Genomic DNA, 20,524 nt, shown 5'->3' with positions numbered 1-20,524 from the left:
GATCACTTGGAATATTCTTGATAAACCTCTCTTAGTTCTCTTACCCATATGATTCCCCAGGATAGGCCAGTTCTGCCTCCATCGAAAGTACCTCTGCAGAATCCCCCTCCACAGGTTTGACCAGTGTAGCAGCTGACAGTGAACTCTCTGGTTTCCAGTTTCAATAACTAAAACTGTTGGTGCAGGTCCATGGACCAATGGTGTTTTAAGGGCAGACTTGATATAGAGCAGCGGTTCTCAACCTGTGGGTCGCGACCCCTTCGGCGGTCGATCGACCCTTTCACAGGGGTCGCCTAAGACCATCCTGCATATCAGATATTTACATTATGATCCATAACAGCAGCAACATTACAGTTATGAAGTAGCAACGAAAATAAATTTATGGTTGGGTCACAACATGAGGAACTGTATTTAAAGGGCCAGAAGGTTGAGATCCACTGATATAGAGGAAGATGGAAGTGCTAACTCCTATTCCTATCTTCTGAGGAGGAGAAGGTAATGTAGGCATCCTTAAAGCCTCAGAACAGAAGAAAGGCTGGTGGGTTAATGGTGCAATTCATTTGCACAACAAATACACTTTGGGTGCCTTCTACATCGTAGATGTGTTAAGGGTTAGAATACCATGATGAACAAGATGGACACAATTCCTGCCTTAAAGTAGCTTGCAGTCAGTTGAGGAAGACACACAAGAACAAAGATGAATGAGAAGTGATACCTGCTAAACAAGAGAAAGCAGAGGGAGCTACCAGAGAATACAGATGGGAGCTAATCCAGATTGGGAGGTCAGAGAAATCTTTTTGGAGGAAATGTTTTAGCTGAGACTGAGAAAGCTTAAGGTTGGTTAGTCAGGCAGAACAGAGCAGAAGAATATTCCAAACAGAAGGAACAGCACGTCTGAAGACATGAGGGTGAGAGAAAGCATGCTAGTTTTTAGGAATTGGAGGACACTTTTTATGGAGGAAGCTGGAGTGCAGTGTGTGTACGAGTTTGAGGGGATGATGTGGATGAATAGGTAGGAGTCAAAGGAAGAAGAAAGCTGGGATTGAGAACCAGTTAATCTGGAGTGCTTGGCCGGAGCAGGTCATGCAGGGATTTATGAGCCACACAAGGAGTTAGATTTCATTCTGAGAACACAAAGATCATTTTAAAGGGTTTAGGCAGGTGACGGACATGATCAAATACCTATTTTAGAATACTAACTCTGGTTGCAGGTTGGCAAGACCGGAAGGAGGCAAGCCAGTTAACAAGCACTTGAAGTGAGAAGGAATAATGGTCAGAAACTATTCCTGATGTTTTTCCCCTGGGTATGTCCATCCAGAATTCATTCATCTGTGCCAGTCTTGTGGGACAGAGATGAGCCTGCAGCTCATTAGCCTCATGGATTTCCCCAACGTGGATCTTTTGCCAGGAAAAGTCTCTTCACCCATGTTGCTAACAACAACCCCAGTGGCTAAATGTACCTCGCTTTCATGGCCTGCCATAGAACAGGTCTCAAGGAGGTCAGGGAGGAGAGGCAAGTTCAAAGTTGGTCTGTAGGGAAAGGGTAAAAGAGGAGAGGGCACAGCCATGGGTGGGAGGAATGGGACAAAGGCCTAGAGACAGAGAAATGTGAGTCAAAGACCAAAATGTGGGGCCCACAATTTCAGGTGCTCACCCACACAGACCTGTGGACTACCAAGAAGCAGGGCCTTAAAAGGCTCCCTGTTTATGAGGTTCATGTTTCCTAAAGGTGGAGCTGAATTTCAGCTCCTATGAAAAGCAAACTGTGGCAAATGCCAGTGATTCAGGGTGGAGGGAATTAGCAGTCCAAAGAAAGGGAAACAGGTCAGCAACCCCCATTCTTTCATCCTTGGGGACCTTGAAACTTGATTTTGCAGGATGCACAGGAAAGGAGTCATTGGCTTCCCTCTATTATGCTCTACTCAATTTATTGCTTGGAGACTAAGGTGCCACTTTATTGTTCAGATTCAATGCATAAAATGCAAGTATTCAGCCAGAGTTCTCTAATTAGTATCCAGAGAGCTGCCTAGGCTCTCACTCTGTGTGTCAGTTTGGTCTTACCTGCTTAAAACACAATGTAGAAGAATAAGATGATTCACTCGCATTACATCTCTCTGATTCTAGAAGTCTCAACATTTGTGCAGTCTTTTGTTTCAAACCTAGAACTCTTTATAGTAAACACCTTCTGAATCTCAAATCTTTGTGCCTGACTTTAATTAGCATTACTGTGAAAATTTACTGATTATAGTAGTGCACTGCCTAAATGTGTTTATGCTTCCTTTAGATTTCAAAAAAGACACCCCCCCCCCCCGACTACCAAACTGATAATAACTGGCATGCGATTAGAAAAGGCAAAACTAATTAAAATGGGTGCAAAGGGGATTGTTTCAGTCACCTACATTAATGCACATTACAGTTAAATATCTGTCAGATTTTCCATTAACCCTCTTGCATTTCCGTCTCCAGGATCAAATCTATTTCTTAACCTCATACCCCCTTTTTCCCTTGGTTGGAAACTTGGTATTCAACAGGCTAAATTACCCACTAATGCTTTAAATACACAGCTCTTATTGATGGATGCAACACATGGACAAAGACCTTGGAGTGAGATTAATAAAAGTCATTCTCCTAACTGTGGATTTCAACCCTAACATGTTCTTGTTATTGTGCTTATGTCTTTCTTGAGGGATAAAGGAGTTAATTGTTGTTTTACACTAATTCACTCTATTGTGCTCTGAACTATTATGTACTACCATGAAATAAAAATGAAAGTGGAATATCCAGCAAATAGAGTTATATTCTGTAAAAGACTAAAACAACATGTTCAAAATTGAACTTGTAGACTTAGGGGAGAGGCCCATGTGATTTGGGCTCGGTTACTGTATAGAGTGGATTGTTAAGGATAAGAACAATACGGTAGATGTACCCAATGGGAATCCAATAAATATTAGGGACAGATGTCTTCTTCAGATCAAAAGCTCATTGAAAGGAGGGCCCATGCCTTCCTGATCTTTTAGAGGAGTACAAAGAGGGTTCTTTGGATCACTTAATCTTTTAATCTCCAATTTTTGGCACACTGTAGGTGCTCAATAAATTTTTATCACATGAATGAATGCAAGAATTATGGTTTTTCCCTATTGAGAAACTCTTAATAGTAATCCTGAACAGGTTCTTAAATCTTGATGGATCATGTTGAAGAAAAAGAGAGTGAATAAATTTGCTTTATCATTTAAAAAAATCTAACAAAACCCTTGGATTTTTTGCTTTAAAAACTAAATCACATACCACTCCCTTGGGTTTTTCCATTTTTATCTGGGATCAGAGGTACCAAAAAGCCCAGCAGCAAATCAGCCTAGCAACAGAAGCCTGAAATAAAAACATACACACAGACCAATGGAACATAACTGAGAGCCCAGAAGTAAACCCACATGTATATGCACAAATAAATTTTGACAAAGAAACCAAAAACATACAATGGAGAAAAGAAAACCTCTTCAATAAATGGTGCTGGGAAAATTGGAAAGCCACATATAAAAGAATGAAACCAGACTGCTATTTGTCACCATACATAAGAATTAACTCAAAATAAATGAAAGACAAAGGTACTACACTTGTGGACCTTGATCTAAGAGAGAGGATTTTATGAGTTTGACCTCAAAGGCAATGGAAGCAAAAGCAAATTTAATTAAACAAATGGCGCTATATCAAACTAAAAAGCTTCTGCACAGAAAAAGAAACTATCAACAAGTCTAAAAGGCAACCAACCAAATATAAGATATTTGTAAACAACACCCATGATAGGGGTTAACATAAAAATATATAAAGAACTCATACAACTCAACAACAACAAAACAATCCAATTGAAAAATGGGAAGAGGACCTGAATAGACATTTCTCTTAAGAAGGCATACAAATGGCCAACAAATGTATGAAAAGATGCTCAACTTCATTACCTATTAGGGAAATGCAAATCAAAACTACAATGAAATACCATCTAATACCTGTTGGAATGGCTATCATTAACAAGATAAGTAACAGTAAGTGTTGGAGATGTTTTGGAGAAAAAGGAACCCTCATTTGCTGCTGGGGGGAATGTAGACTGGTACAGCCACTATTAAAACAATATGGAGGTTCCTAAAAAATTAAGAACAGAGTTCCATATGACCCAGAAACCCCCTTTTGTGTATCTACCCCCAGAATTCAAAAACATTTCTTCCTAAAGACATATGTACCCCTATTTTAATTGCAGCATTATTCACAGTGGCCAAGACATGAAAACAACTGAAGTGTCTTTTGATAGCTGATTGGATAAAGAGGATTGGAGATCTATATATGAATACTACTCATCCATAAGAAAAGATGCAAGATGAAATACTTCCATTTGTGATAACACAGATGGATCTTGACAATATCATGCTAAGCAAAATAAAGCAGAGAAAAAAAAGTCAAGAACCATATGATTTCACTCATATGTGGGACATAAAACTGAAAACAACAAATGAACAAGAAGACAAACAAACACACACAAACTTATAGGCATAGACAATAATATGGTAGTTGCCAGAGAGGAAGAGGGTGGTGTGTGGAGGTAATAAAGGGTGAAAGGGGTCAAATATATGGTGATGGAAGAAGATTTGACTTTTGGTGTTGAATATACAGTACAATATACAGATAATGTATTATAGATTTGTACACTTGAAACCTATCCTATCTAATAATAGACAAACATGGTAATTAACCGTAACTTCACTACCCTTCCCATTGGCTAATCAGCGAGATATGCAAATTAACAAAGATGGCGGCCGGCAGCAATGCAGCTGAAGCGAACATGAGGCTTGCTTGCTCCATGACGGAGGAAGCCAAGGTTCCCCGCAGCCCAGCTCTGAGCTCCAGATGCAACAATGTTGCAATTATAGAAGCTAAACAAACCCAGAAACCTGCTTTCAGCAGCCAGCGGGCTCAGAGCTTAGAGCGCCAGTGATGGCAACAGAGTTTCAATTATAGAAGCTAAACAAACCCAGATACCTGCTTTCAGCCAGCCACAGCCTCAGAGCTGGAGCCGGCTCTCAGCTCCAGTGACAGATATAGAAGGTAAATAAATCCCAGGAAAAAAAAAAGAAAAAAAAAGAGGCTGGGAGCTTCAGTCGCCCGCCAGCCTGAAAACAGCCCTCAGCCCCTCACCCAGACTGTCCAGGCATCCCAGTGGGGACCCCCACCCTGAAGGGGGTGTGACCAGCTGCAAACAGCCATCAGCCCGTCATCCAGGCTGGCCAGGCACCCAAGCGGGACCCCCACCCTGATCCGGGACACCCTTCAGGGCAAACCAGCCGGCCCCCACCCGTGCACCAGGCCTCTATTCTATATAGTAAAAGGGTAATATGCAAACTGACCCTAACAGCAGAAGGACTGGGAATGACTGGTCACTATGACACACACTGACCACCAGGGGGCAGATGCTCAATGCAGGACCTGCCCTCTGGTGGTCAGTGTGCTCTCACAGTGGGGAGCTCTGCTCAGCCACAAGCCAGGCTGATGGCTGCCAGTACAGCAGTGGTGGTGGGAGCCTCTCCTGCCTCCTCAGCAGCGCTAAGGATGTCTGACTGCAGCTTAGGTCTGCTCCCTGCTGGCAAGTAGGCATCCCCCAAGGGCTGCCAGGCTGCCAGAGGGATGTCTGATTGCCAGCTTAGGACCAATCCCCCAGGGAGCAGGCCTAAGCCAGCAAGTGGTCACCCCCGAGGGGTCCCAGACTGCGAGAGGGCACAGGCCGGGCTGAGGGACCCCCTACCCCTGAGTGCACAAATTTTTGTGCACCGGGCTTCTAGTATAATTTTATGAATCAATGTTACCCCAATAAATTTAACAACAAATAATAAGCCTGCAATATGATGAAAATAGCTCAATTTGAAAATACTCCCTAATTATTTAAATTAAAAATTTATTTTCTTCCTTCCTCTGTTACACCTTCATCTTTGTTCTCAGTTGTTTCAGTATCCAGATCTGTGCCTGGCATATAGCAGGCACCCAATAAATACTTCTGAATGAATGAACAAAATAAATTGCTAGAATTAAGAATGGAGTACTCAGTAGGACTCAGGTTAGTCTGGCTCTTTAGTTTGTGGCAGACCAGGAGACATAAAGATCTGTGGATTCAGATAAGGCAACTTAAGCAAATTGTTTGAAGATCTCCTCTGCCCCACCCCCTGCATCAGAATTGGCTTAAATTTCCCACGAGGTAGAAATAAACTGGGAATATAGACAACAGTTAAATTTCAAACAGGTATCACAATAAAGGCCCTGTTAGCACAACTCAAACCACCTCTACCTATTTCCTAACGTAGGCAGCACAGTAGTTCTTAGCATTGGACTTAAACTCAGACCAGTTACTCATGTTAACTCTGAACAAGTTATTTAACCTCTCTGAGCCTCAATGCCCTCACCTGCTAAAAAAAGGTTGGTAATATCTACCATTTGGGTTATTTGTATATGGCACGAAATTGGTACTAATGTTAAAACAAACAAACTAATTAACTAAAAAACACATGAAAAATCCCCTCTGCTAATTTTTCCAATCAAGATTCTTCAATACAAATCATCTATATATATAAAGCGGCAATATGCAAATTAGCCAGGCATCATGATCGGCTCAGGGGGAGGCTGCATCATGACTGCTCAGGAGGAGCTTCGAGTGCAAATGGGTGGGAGGGGACTGTGTGCTACCCCCAGCCCCAGTGAACACACACCAGGGGTGGGGACATGCTCCGAGTGGCCATGGTGTGGCTCAGAGCATGCCCCTGGTGGGTGGCAGCAGCGGCTGAAGAGAAGCAGCCCTGGTTGCAGATGCCTGGCAGTAACAGGAGCAAAGTAGACTGGGTCCTGGTGGGTGGTGGCGGCAGCCAGAGCAAAGCAGCCTGGGTCCTGGGTTCCAGAAGGAAGCCCGTGCCAGCGGCCAGGGGAAGGAAGGCCTATTCTTGCACAAATCTTCATGCATCGGGCCTCTAGTCTATAATAATAAAAGCGTAATATGCTAATTAGACTGGACATCCTTCTGGATGACCTTCTGGACGAAGCCGGGGCTGCGAGGGAAGCCCAGGTCCCAGGTGCTGGAGGGAAGTCGGTGCCAGCAGCCAGGGGAAGGAAGGCCTACTCTTGCACAAATCTTCATGCATTGGGCCTCTAGTCTATAATAATAAAAGCATAATATGCTAATTAGACTGGACATCCTTCTGGACGACCTTCTGGAGGAAGCCGGGGCTGCGAGGGAAGCCCAGGTCCCGGGTGCCTGCCAGCGACCAGAGGGAAGCCCAGGTCCCAGGTGCTGGAGGGAAGTCGGTGCCAGCAGCCAGGGGAAGGAAGGCCTAGTCTTGCACAAATTTCGTGCATCGGGCCTCTAGTATTAATATATGTCTGGAAAGTCACTGTGTATTCTGGCTTTAGCACTAGTTTCCTGGAATATTAAAAACAAATTTTTGTTTTCTTTGTAAACTTAACAGAGGAATGATAAAATATCAAAGATCAAATGACTATGCAAACATAAACTCCTGGCCTGCCATGGACAACTGTCAGTGTGTCTGTGCCAGACCCTTTCCCTTTTGCCAGTAGAACCCCATCAAGGTGAGTCATAACAGAAATCACCAAATGGTCAAAGGTCACTTGCAATGATCACCTTGCTTTTCTTGAGTCTCTATCCTAACTTCCCTCTGGATTTCATGTCATTATACTTTACCCTTGACCATAGGTTAGTTACTGTCCTTTGGCTTCCCTCCTGGGTTCTGGCTATACTGATTGATTTTGTTTCCCAGCTTTTTTAGGACATTAGGTTGTTTCATCTTTGGCCCTTCATGCTCCTGACTTCCTTTAACCTGGTTTTAGCCCCCAAACCCAAACCCTGGCACTAGCCTGTTGACTGACATTTTAGCCCCCAGAAAGGGGCGGTTTGCATGATATATTGTTGTAGAACACTGATTCGTGAATGATTTTCCCATTAGAGAAGGTATGTCCTGCTGATTCAAGGTTCTGTCCCTTCTCTGGCACGTCCACTGGCAATTATAAGGACGTAGACGTACTAGTATTGTCTGTATATGAGAACTGCAGTGATTCTGCCACCCTCACCCAGGCCAGCTGGGAAAGAGTTTTCTGAGTGTTAATCTTGAAGATCAGACATAAACAAAATTACCTTTCAAAAGAGGGGAGAACATTAGGAGACTTGCCTGATTTAAGTCAGGGTTGATATGTAGAGTAGTGAAGGATAAACTTGGCTAGGCAGAGGGAGTGTGGTGAGGTTCTTGATGTATGATTGAGGAGCTTGGCTTTAAACTAAGGAGGAAATGTACAAATTTATGTTTCGGTCATAACAAACCATCCATTCACTGGCTGCCTGCCCTCTCAGAATTTTTAGAGATGGGAGAATTCTAAACCAAATATAGAATCCACTTGAGTTTCACGGATCTAATGTTAGAAAGAAAATCACACTTTTAAGTGTCTAATTAAAAAGCTCTGAAAAAAAAGATCACTTTTTGATTCAAGAGGTTAGTGCTTTTGGACTGAACTCATTTATATGAGTCTTGGTCAACCAGTAACTCTTTCACACCTTAAACAAGTCATGAAGATAAATCAGACCTGCATGCATTACATCCCTCTCTTGCCCTCTCCCATAACCTTCAAATCAGAAAGGGAAGAAAATTATAGCCGGGAGCTTTTCCAATTTGAAAAGCCCCAAACATTAGCAAGACAGAGTGGCTGAAGACATTTTGTGAAATGCCAAATACCATTTGTTCTCCCAGTCTCTGGAGAAGGGGCTACTCAAAACCACCCCAGGCATGGAACAATCCGATGTTTACAGCAATTCGATTATGCTGCATCGATCATTAGGCACTTCCGTTAGGAGAACAGAGGTGGGTACCCAACAAAGGGAGAGGGGCCCAGGGATCCCCCAAATTCAGCCTCTGCTTGAGCAAGCAGATCTCTCTGGGTTCAGAGTTCTGAAAGTTGAGCAGAAGGCCATCTGTGCACACTCTACTGGGTAAATTACAAGCAACCAATGAACAAATTCAGTGTACCATTCTGTAACAGAAAGCCAAGATTTCTAGCATTTCCAAGGCTAACAGGGCTCCAATTAGCAAATCCCATAGTAAATCTTCCTGTGTTTGACATAAAGTGAGTATGACAAGCAGAAAAAAAGTCATGACTATTGTTTTCATTTAGGATGCTTTGGTTGATAAACTTAAGAGTTACTTAATTATCAACCCCCCCTCCCATGTCTTTGATCATGACTAACAGAGATTTAGCGAATCTGAAATGAGAATACACATGTGTACTGTTTACTGAGGATGGGAGAGTTAAAACTATTCTCTTTGAGTTGAGAATACTTGGCAATATACTGGATAAGACAATAAAAATTAGAAAAACTTGACCTGTCCAGTGTTGCTCAGTGGTTAGAGGGTCGGCCCATGGATTGAAGGGTCACAGGTTCAATGATTCCTGGTCAAGGACATGTACCTGGGCTACAGGCTTGATCCCCAGCCCTGGTTAGGGTGCATGCAGAAGGCAGCCAATCAATGTGTCTCAGATCAGTTTTTTTTCTCCCTCCCTCCCCCCCTCCGCCCCTTCCACTCTCTCTAGAAATTAATGGGAAAAAATATCTTTGGGTGAGGATTAACAACAACAAAAATTAGAAAAAAACCTTTGAAATATTTACATCCAAATGAAAGTTGCTTCTCAAAATTATCATCTTGGGAAGGAACTTGTTTATTTTCTTTATTGCCTTCAGAGAAAGTTCACAAGCCAAGAAGCCCTACAAGATCAGTTACTCCTTGTTTTTGACCCTAAGCAGCATTACCCAGCTTGACTATTTTCAAAAACCTCCCTGACAGGATGAATATTGTTGCCAGAGAAAAGCTTCATAACTATATCGAACAATAGCACCATTATTAGAATGGGCCCAACTCCACAAAGGTGAGTGCTTTCAAGAGGGCAACACTTATTTGACTTTAGAGCTCTGCTACATTCGCTTATAACTCAGACTCAAGACTTCAGAGTCATAGCTCATAGAACCACTAAGCTGGAAGGGACATTGTGGCTCAATCTACAAAACTGAAATAAAGCTTTAAATGGTAGCCACTTGCCTGTCTATTTAGAAGAGGCCTTTATCTTAGAATGCCACCACCATTTCTAACACCTTTTGAAAGCCTTCTCAAAAAGGTGAAAATTATCTTGGCGTGATATGTATCATATGCATTGGGGAAAGTAAAAAATCATCTAAGACATTGGAAGATGTTTGTTGAGTTTGCCATTAATACCCATTAATGTGCTTGGATCCTAGAAGCTCAGGTGGGGACTAAGGGGCCAGAAGTATGGTGCACAGTTGTTGATATGAGCAATAGAGCTGGAAACAGGACAGATGTTGGAGGTGGCAGGAAGGCTCCCAAAGAAGACTGATGAGGTACCTGCTGCAAATTATTTATTTTGAATAGCTCCATAATGTTCATCCTTAGGAAGGTCTACAACTAGGAAGTTACACAGATTTTTTTTTTTATTCTTTTAACAACTCCGAAGGTTAAAGATTTAAGACTTTCTCTATCCCAAAAGGACTTAATCAACTATGTATATTGTGTAAATATGGCCCAATATGAGAAGACATATTCCTTTTGAGAATCCCACAATGATCTCTAGGTGGTCATTCGTTTCCCAACAAATCCTACCTGTGAGCTATACAACCTAGTGGTTGAATGCACAACCCTTCAAAGTAGACCATCAGATCCCTGGCTCAGCTACTTATTATTTATGTGGCTTTGAGAGTTATTTAACCTCTCTGTGCCTCACCTGTAAGATGAGAATAATGGTATTTCCCTCATATGGGTAAAATGAGATACCACAAGTAAGGGAGACAGAAGTCATGCCAGTTATAGAGTACACACTCAAGAAATGCTGTCATTAATATGTCATTACTTATTATTTCCACTTTTATGGTCTCAAGTCTGGGCTCAGGGAGGGTAAATCACTCCCCACTCACTATATTGCTAGAGAAAAAAAATAGTGATAGTTCTCTTTTATTCCTCCAATATTATTTTGTTAGAATTTGAGACTTACTCTAATGCCTTTCCTACATAATATTAATACTTGTTAAAAATATTTCGATATTATATATGGTTCTTTCCATGATAACCACAATAATAGCCAACTTTATTCTAGACTCTAAACTAAGAATTATATAATTTCATTATCAAAAAATCCTAGGGTATATTATTATCATTTTTAAAGGTTAGGAAACTGAGGCTTAGAGGACTTGCTTGAGGTCAAGTACCTAGTGAGTGTTGGTAAGAATTTAAACCTAAATTCATCCAAATCAATATGGCCACATGTAACTGAGAAAGTAGTTCCACAGTACCACTTGTTTTTAAATGATCCCCAAACTACCCATGTTAAAAACGGAACCTTCTAAAATATACACATGACTCTTAATAAGTCCATTCTTCATAATCTCTGATTAAAATATAAAACACTTTTTAGATAAATAAGAACTGAAAGCTTTACTTGATACACAGCTCTTGAATCCTAGTGGAGTCTAGTTTTCTTACATCTAGGGCAAAGGTTAGCTTGGCCACAGTCTGTGGTCCTTGTGGCATTCTTTTCTGGGCTGTGACCATGAAAACTACTCTAGGAATGGGACTGAAATTAGGCTCTGTGCCATTGCGCTGTCCCAACATACTGTTTTGACATGTAATGTGCTGTCTTTGTGCTTGGACACTATTGTAGACCTGTCAAATTACATGCACAAAGCAACACTCAAGCTCCCTCCCTCACCTCTTCTTTCCTTTCTCCCTCCCTTCCTCCCTCCCTTGCTCCCTCTCTCCCTCTCTCCCTCCCTCCCTCCCTTCCTGCCTTCCTTCTTTTTTTTTTTCCAGGAAGAGTTTCCTCTTTCAAGTTCCCTAAGAACTAGAGCTTCCTCACCAGTATGTGCTCTGGAAACACATAGCTACTTCTTCATACTATTCAAATATACATGTTTAGGGCAGAATAAAAATCCCTGTTTGATGCTAACCACAGGATATAAGGTAACCACAGATTTTTGTTGTTGTTCATAGTCATGATGACTTCATCCTTTAACACTTAACTTTAACTCCAACATTACTTTCTCCAGAAGCCTTCCCTGGTTTCCCTTTGCTGGGTAAGTTACCCAACCTCTGTGCTCCCACATCATTCCCCTTGCCACTCATAAAATGATAGTCTTTAAAGCCTGTCTCCCTCTCGAGGCCGTGCCTGCAAACAAGGATGGTGTCTAATTTAAGGTTGATACTCAGCACCAACATGGAGTCACAGCAGGATCTATTACGATGGGTGGGGCATTTAGACATTTTAATTGGTTGGTATGGATGTAAACTAGTTGTTAAATACATTCAATATCACGTGTGGCCTTATGTTCATACTCAGCATAATCACATCATCTTGCACATGGGAGGTGCTCAGGTCGGACTTGTTGACTTAATGACCAATTTATGGGCTGGATGAATAAACATTGTGCATATCAGAATCTGACTGACAACTGGACCTGTCACCAAAGGCATGGACTATAATGAAACATTCTTAATATGCAAGAGCCTTTGATCCCTACAGATCCCGATGACATTAATGCCCTGCAAAGAAATACAAGCTCATGCCTCCATGAGGTCTTCCTATGGATCCGTCAGAACCACTACTCTCTCTGTGGTCTTGATCCTGTCCCAACACAAACATAATGGTAATCAAAGCACAATGACCAAGACTGGTGGTCTCTGGGTACTCTGTGTTTGGAGTAGCAGAGCCCTTACCTGTCTGTGTTGCTGGGAGACTTGGTATCCCAGTCCTGCGACGGGCGGATTCTGCATTTTCTGGAGCAGGATCTTTTGCTGAAGTGGCAAGGGTGACCTTAGCAAGGGCTGGTTTGACAGAGGTTGGGTGGGCTGAGAGGGTGGCTGCTGTGCCTGCTGCTGCTGCTGCTGTTGTTGCTGCTGTCGTTGCTGCTGCTGCTGCTGCTGCTGTTGTTGCTGAGCTGACATCGAGCTCTGCTGCTGCTGCTGCTGCTGGGTGTAGTGTAGGAGAGTAGGTTTGTTCTGAGAAGGCAAAACAGAAGGCATCTGCTGGTTTGCTTGATCTGAGTTAAAATGGAACAAAGGCTTGGTGTTGCCAAGACGGGGCTCCATGGCCGTGTGCGAGCTGTTCATAAAACTTCGACTGAGATCCTGAGGCTTTTGCTGCATAAGCACATCCAGGTGCCCTCCCTGGGCCGAGGGGCTGGCCTTGTACATGTAGTTAGCCATGACTTTTGACTGGCTGCTGCCGCCGGCGACTCCAGGCATGGGGGAGCTCTGTGGGCTGAACGGCTGCTGACCAAAAGAAGGGCTAGGGATTTTCTCCTGCCCAAATGGACCTGGAGATGGCCCAGCAGAAGAGGGCAAGGCTGACCAGTTGGTAGGCTGGTGCGGCTGCTGCTGGTGCTGCTGCATCCGGGCATGCTGCTGACGGTTGGCAGCTATCTGTTTGAGCTGTTGGGCATGGGACACTTCCTGCCAGCTTGGCAAGGCCCGGCTTGCCCCCGAGGCTGTCGGAGGCTGAGCCTGGCTCTGAGGGACCGAAGGGATTGGGGAGGAAGTGGAAAGGGCAGTGTTGGCCATGGAGAAAGCAGGGCCGGCTGATGGGGGCCTCAGCTGAGGAGAGCCCGATGGCCCCTGGGTCAGACCAGGTGAGTATTCACTTTTGATCACTGTCTTCTCCATAGGGATGGAGGGCCTGGGAGTGCTCCTCTGGCTTTGCTGACCCAAGTCAATGTTAAATGGATCGTCCTGCTTTATGGTGGCGTTGATCATGTTCTCCAGCTCAAGGTCACTCATAGGAGGAACAGATATGTTGGTCAGTTCATTGAACAGTTCCTGCAGTTCAGGATCCATCAATTGCTCTCCGGAGTCATCTCCGTACCTGTTAGAAAAAATATTCTCCTGGGTCATCTGGCCATCCATGTGCTTACTGCAAGACAGAGTCTCTCCTGGCTCCTTCTTCACTTCTTTCAAGCCCATGTTAAACATGCCATTGCCAGGAGAATGTGTGTGGGGAGGCAGATTGTTAGTCTTCCTCAGGGGTGCTTGGCTCATGGGCAAGGTCCCTGACATAATCTGACTTTGTCCATTATTTACTTGGAGGCCCCCTTGTCCTGCAGAGAGGTTCTCCCCGACGCGGATTCTTTTGATATCAAGGAACGAATTGTCAACAAAGCCGTTGGGCCTCTTGCTGTTGGCAGGAGACAGGTTGACTATCTGTTTTCTTTTCAAGGAACCCTGGAGCTGAAAGACAAGAGGGGAAGTAAAATAAAATGAGATATGAATCCAGATGTGCTTCTTATCAAAAGCGACATAATATTTAAATGTTCCTTCCATTTACACACAGGATGGATTAAAAAAGAAGCACCAATGAAGCCGAGTCTGGAATATGATGAAACTCACAGTAGCACGAACAGAACAAAATAAAATATTTCTGGAGGAGCAGATCAATTAGTGGTCAGAGATCACTGCGGTTCCCTGATAGCAACATGGGCCAATGGATGAAGAATCCTGCATAGATCATCAGGAGCTATTGATAATATCTACAGTTCATCACCAAAGTGTCATTGCTTTTTGTTGTAGGTCAAAATATCCCACATGCATGTACACCTAACCCCACACACCTGCAGGTGACTGGCGTGAACACAACTTTGACCAAGATGGGAAACACTGAAAAGTATAAAGCTGAGATACAATTTCTAGTTTTTTTTTTTTTCCTTTCATTGCTATTATCCTCTAAGTAAGTATTCGAATTATTGTTGTGCCCAAGGAGATATGCTATCTGGCATTCATCTACTCTTCCTCCTATAATTCTGTGGCTTTGCAGTTGGGCCCATGCAACAACATTGTGTGGGTGAACAGAAACCATGATTTTCTCATTTATCAAATGAGACACTCTTAGCACAGATTTCCCTGGGGATTTGTTTCCTTAGTGTTTGCAACAACCGATTAGATGTGTATTACTTTATAGATAAGTAAACCAAGGCTCAGAGAGGCTAAGTAACTTGCCCAGTGTCACCCAGCTAGGAAGTGTTAGGCCTGGGCTTTAACTTAAGGTCTGTATAGTTCTAAAGCCTGTGTCATTTCCACTATATTATAATGCTGGAATTGGCATGTTAAGGGGTTAGGGCAGTGGTTCTCAACCTTCTGGCCCTATAAATACAGTTCCTTAGGTTGTGACCCAACCATAAAATTATTTTCGTTGCTACTTCATAACTGTAATGTTGCTACTGTTATGAATTGTAATGTAAATATCTGATATATAGGATGGTCTTAGGCGACCCCTGTGAAAGGGTCGTTTGACCACCAAAGGGTCGTGACCCACAGATTGAGAACCGCTGGGTTAGGGTTTGCCCAGGAGAGCTGGCAGGGGGAAGTGAGCAGAGACATCCTGGATCTCTGCTAAAATGAGGAACCTGGGAATGGCCAGGATGCAGCACAAAGCCAAAGGTGAGCATGATGTTTCTTGTCATCAGTACCTGTTCCAGTAACTCTTTATCTGTGGCTTTGCCCATTCACAGGTGGTATATAGTGATGGTAGATGCACCATGTTTTGCCTTTTACCATTGCTAACTGGTAATCAGAGAAAGGAACCCAACCCCAGTGGAGCCAATCAGCTCCTTCCCTGGTAATCCCAGGGCTCTCTTCGGGTGGCTGCACAAAACGTGGGAGCTGCTGTTCCATTTAGTCCACCTGGGCCGTAGAGAAAGTAAGTCCACGGAAAGAGAGAGCAATGAAGCATAGCGGAGAGACACAAGACTTGATAGCATTTGAGAGCCTGATTCAATCCCAGGTCAGCTCTGCAATCTCCCTGTTGTCCTTGATATACTTTGTAATCTTTATAATAAATCCCCCCTTTTGCTTAAGCTTATATGAGTTGGGCTTCTGTTATTTTCCATGAAGACTCTCAATGAAGCCCCATGTGACTTCACAGTCAGTGATGAGCAATGTGCAGCAAGAGGTAGGGTATAACTTGTACTGCGTGTGAAGCTCCCCTCTCCCTTCTCTGCTGTCTCTGAGTGTTTCTGGACTCCTAATCTTGTCTACTCATGGATGTAGGCAATGTCAGCACAGAAGACGGTCAGCCATCACCACATTTAGCAGAAACTCCAAGTTGCCACTGTCTGTCCTCATGAGGTCAGAAAGAGCACAGACTAAAGAGGTTCAGCCATGCTTCCTCAGGAGTGGCCACACTGATTTATTTCAGTATAAGTTACATTTCGAAGGTTCTTTCACAACTAATAAAGGGATACATTCTTTTCCCCAGGTTTGGGTTAGCACCTTTGATTTATTTTCCACCGGCTTTGAAAAACCGGTTCTGCCAGATTCTCCCATGGCTGTGGCCACTCCCTGGGCAGTGTAGTGCATACTCTAGGAAGCAGTGCTAGCTAGCACTTTCTTAAGCCACCAGGATTGTAGAGACAGTGATAGAATTAGCAACGGTTGTATCAGCAGTGATAATAATAATAATAGCAGTCATTTATTAAGTGCTGTGTGTTAGGCATTGTGCAAAGCTCTCTGTAGGAGTAATCTCATTGGATTCTCACAACGCTGAGTCCTCACAACTCTACGAGATTGATACTACAGTGATTTGTTGCTTGGCAATGGGGACACATTCTGAGAAATGTGTTGTTCAATGATGTCATCATTGTGCAAACATCAAAGAGTGTACTGACACAAACCTAGATGGCATAGTCTACTACACATGTAGGCTACATGGTTTAGCGTATTGCATTCCTTTATAGCAGTGGTTCTCAACCTTCCTAATGCCGCGACCCTTTAATACAGTTCCTCATGTTGTGGTGACCCCCAATTTCATTGTTACAAATTAAACATAATTAAAGCATAGTGATTAATCACAAAAATAATATGTAATTATATACGTGTTTTCCGATGGCCTTTGGTGACCCCTGTGAAAGGGTCGTTCGACCCCCAAAGGGGTTACGACCCACAGGTTGAGAACTGCTGCTTTATAGCATCTTAGTGCACTGAATACTGTATGAGATTGCAACACAATTATAAGTATTTGTGTATATAAACATAGAAAAGGTACAATAAAAATACGTTATAAAAGATAAAGTGTGCAAAGGGGGAGGGTAAGGAGGTAGGCCGTGAAGGGAAGCACCATTGGAGGGAGGGAGAATATATCTCAGCAGGTGGGAGGAAGGGAGAGAGGGAAGGAAGGGGAAAGGAGAGAAAGGGAGAGCAGAGATCAAAAGAGATCAAAAGAGAGAAAGCTTGAGATGAGAGATAATAAAAGGGAGAAGGGGAGGAGAGAAAGAGGGAGGGAGAAGAGAGAGAAAGGAACTGGACTGGAAGGGAAGAGAGCAGGCTCCTAGGCTCCTCTCACTCCCTCGCCAACTCCAGCCCGGGGAGTTGGCAGGTGCATAGCAGGTGGACAGTATGCTGAGCCTCCTTGTCTATTTAAATCTCCCAGAGCTGGCAAAAGTGTAGCTGAGTCCAATCTTTACTTTCCACATTGCAAATTTTTTGTTTATATTTTACTAGAGGCCTGTTGCACGAAAAGATTTGTGTAATATACCTTCCCTCCCCCTGGCTGCCAGCACCGGTTTTCCTCCGGCACCCGGGACCCAGGCCTTCGCTCTGGCTGGAGCCGCCTTCCAGCCCACACCTTCCAGTACGCCAGCCCCGGGTCCCCCACGGGAGGGCCGGATGAAGGCGGGGCGGGTGGCGGGGATCACCACGTCCCGCCCGCCAGCCACAGGTCAGGTCGAACACGGGATGCCCGCCGCTCCAGGTCGCAGATAGCAGGCCTGGATGGTGGTGGGGCAGGTGGGGTGGCACTGTCCTGCCGTGCCTGCAGTATGCAAATTAGCCGCCATCTTTGTTGGCAGTTAATTTTCATATCACGCTGATTAGCCAATGGGAGGTGTAGCAAAGGTATGGCCAATTACCATGTTTGTCTATTATTAGATTAGATTATAATCATATGAGACCACCATCCCATCTTTGATCTGTTGTTTACCAAAACATCGCTCTGTAGCACATGCTTGTATTCCTTACCTACCCCTCATTTTTATAGATGAGAAAACTGAGGTTTGGAGATTGAGTAACATTTCAAGGCCACACAAATAGTAAGCAATTAAGTCAAGAATCAAACCAAGCACTCCCAAGGCAGACCCTGTGCTGTGCAGTAAATGTTACCATAGGCCCTGACAGAGGTAACTGGTACCCACACTTATGTATTGAGGAGGACTGGGAGCCAGTCCTGACACGGCATTAAGTTGCTTTGCTATTCCAGGCAAGTTATTTTACTTCTGTGGGATGTAGTTCCCCTCTTTATAAATAGGATTACCTCTGAGAACACTTTCCCAACTGAACCCAAAAAGTAACAGGCACTGAGGGAGTGTCACCAGGTACAGCTGGATAAATGACTAAGATGGGGAACAGAAGTCCTCCTGAGTGATGCTGCAGAAGACAAATCATGAATAAAAGGGATTCCATAAGGACTCCCTTGAGTATGATGCTTTATCAAGAGAATTGTGGAGACAGTCTGTGTCCCGTTTTGTAGAAGCTTCTAATCAAAGTTGTGTCACCAAGGCACACTGAATACTGATTAGGTACTAGCTACTGGAACAAAACAATGTCAATGACTCCCAAAGTTCAACCTTTATTTTGAAGTATTTCTTTGCTGAACTAAATATTCATCATCAAATACATAGTTTTATTTTTGGAACTCCCATTCTAGGTTTTAATCAGAGTTCAGATTTCTTTTCTTTTTTTAAAATATATTTTTATTGACTTCAGAAATGAAGGGAAAGAGAGAGATAGAAACATCAATGATGAGAGAGAATCATTGATCGGCTGCCTCCTGCACACCCCGCACTGGGATTGAGCCCGCAACCTAGGCATGTGCCCTGACCAGGAATCAAACCGTGATCTCCTGGATCATAGGTTGATGCTCAACCACTGAGCCATGCTGGCTGAGCCACATTTGTTTTTTTATTGTTGACACTACTACATATGTCCACATTCCTTCTTCAACTTTGCCTACCTCCACCCAGTGCCTGCCTCCCCGCTTCCCTCTGGCCATCACCATACTATGTCTATGGGTTCAGATACATGGCTTTGAATTGCATTGAGTCATATAGAGTTCTCCACTTAGAGTTCTGTGATAAAAAGCTACTGTTCTAGCAGGAGTAGAGGACGAACACAGTTAGTCATTAATACCCTAGTGAGAAATAGTTTATAAGAAAATTCAATGCCGTCTTACCAGGCCAAGAGTGGTCCTAAGGGAATAAGACAATCAGGGGAATGGTGGGGAATTAAGACATGGGTTTAAATTGAGAAGGATGAGGCCCAGTACAGACCTTATGGGTGGCCTGGATGGAATGGAGGGAGGGGGAAGTATAAGGACAGTGTATATCCTGAAGGTCAGAGGAGTCAGTAACCAAGAATGCGCTTAATAGCATTGAAAGGACAGAGGGAAGGACCAGGGCTGACCTCTCTCACCCGGGGCTTATCCATCAGGCATGGACAGCATAGTGCCCAGGGCACACAGTAGTCTCAGGGGCCCACAAGAATATTTTAATTTATTTTAAAACAGAAGAAAAAAAGCTTTCAGGCTGAAGAAATGTTTTAATATATAATAGTAATATACTTATCTTTCTGCCAACACAGTCGGAAAACATAAGTTTAAATTTGGTAAGGAAGAAGGGGCTCTTGAAAGCAAAATTGCCCAATGCTCACAAAAGGCTCCCATTTAATAACTACTGTGTACGGAGTGCTTATTTTAAGACAGGTATTCTGAAAATAAAGACTTGTGTAGAGTCTCATTTAATCTTTTCACAGCTCTCTGAGCATCATTCTGATCCTCATTTTATAAGCGAAAAAATTGCAGCTCCTGACATTCCGATTACATGGCAAATGGAGGCAGGATGCCAACCCAGGTCTGCCTGGTTCCAGAGTTCTTGTTCTTAATCACTAACCACACTGCTCACTTTCCTTTCTGCCTTCAACTTGCCCGCACGTTGACACTATTCTGGACGCAGTGGACGCAGCCAAGACAAAGAGTAATAGAATGAAGACGTATCACATGGACAGGGCAAAGGGGAGGGCATCTGGGACTCATAGGGATGGATGGCAGGGAGAGAACAGTGACATCATTGGCTGGAGGTTGATGGTGAAAGCCCAGGACATCGCCCTCGAGGCTCCAATATAAGGAAGGGAAGAAACAAAGGGTCATGTGGCCAGTCAGAAAGATTTACCGAGCATCCAGAGAGAGAGAGAGAGAGAGAGAGCTCTGAGCCGGACCCTCTCAAATCATCCCTGGCATGAGGGAACATAAACAGAGGATTAAGCTGGAGGCAGGAGGCACAGGCTTCAAAAGAACACAACACTTCCACATCACATGTTCCCATTACCTCGCTGGACGGAGAAGCATTTTTGTTTGGTGCCATACATCTGCACCCCCGAATTATGATGTTTAATTTGTGAGA

The 20,524-nt window shown here is 43.7% G+C and overlaps 1 protein-coding gene across 1 annotated transcript in view; it reads right to left on the bottom strand.

Annotated features, from left to right (window-relative positions):
- The window catches only part of MAML2 (mastermind like transcriptional coactivator 2), a 359,786-nt gene that overhangs the window by 100,863 nt on the left and 238,399 nt on the right, over window positions 1-20,524 (bottom strand). The window contains exon 2 of the mRNA XM_036324620.1: window positions 12,804-14,309. Within this exon, the coding sequence (XP_036180513.1) occupies window positions 12,804-14,309 (1,506 nt within the window). The remainder of the gene's footprint in view (window positions 1-12,803; window positions 14,310-20,524) is intronic.

This window comes from Myotis myotis, unplaced genomic scaffold (assembly GCF_014108235.1).
Source record: "Myotis myotis isolate mMyoMyo1 unplaced genomic scaffold, mMyoMyo1.p scaffold_m19_p_10, whole genome shotgun sequence".
Classification (NCBI taxonomy): Eukaryota; Metazoa; Chordata; class Mammalia; order Chiroptera; family Vespertilionidae; genus Myotis; species Myotis myotis.
This window is presented reverse-complemented; position numbering and strand designations above follow the sequence as displayed.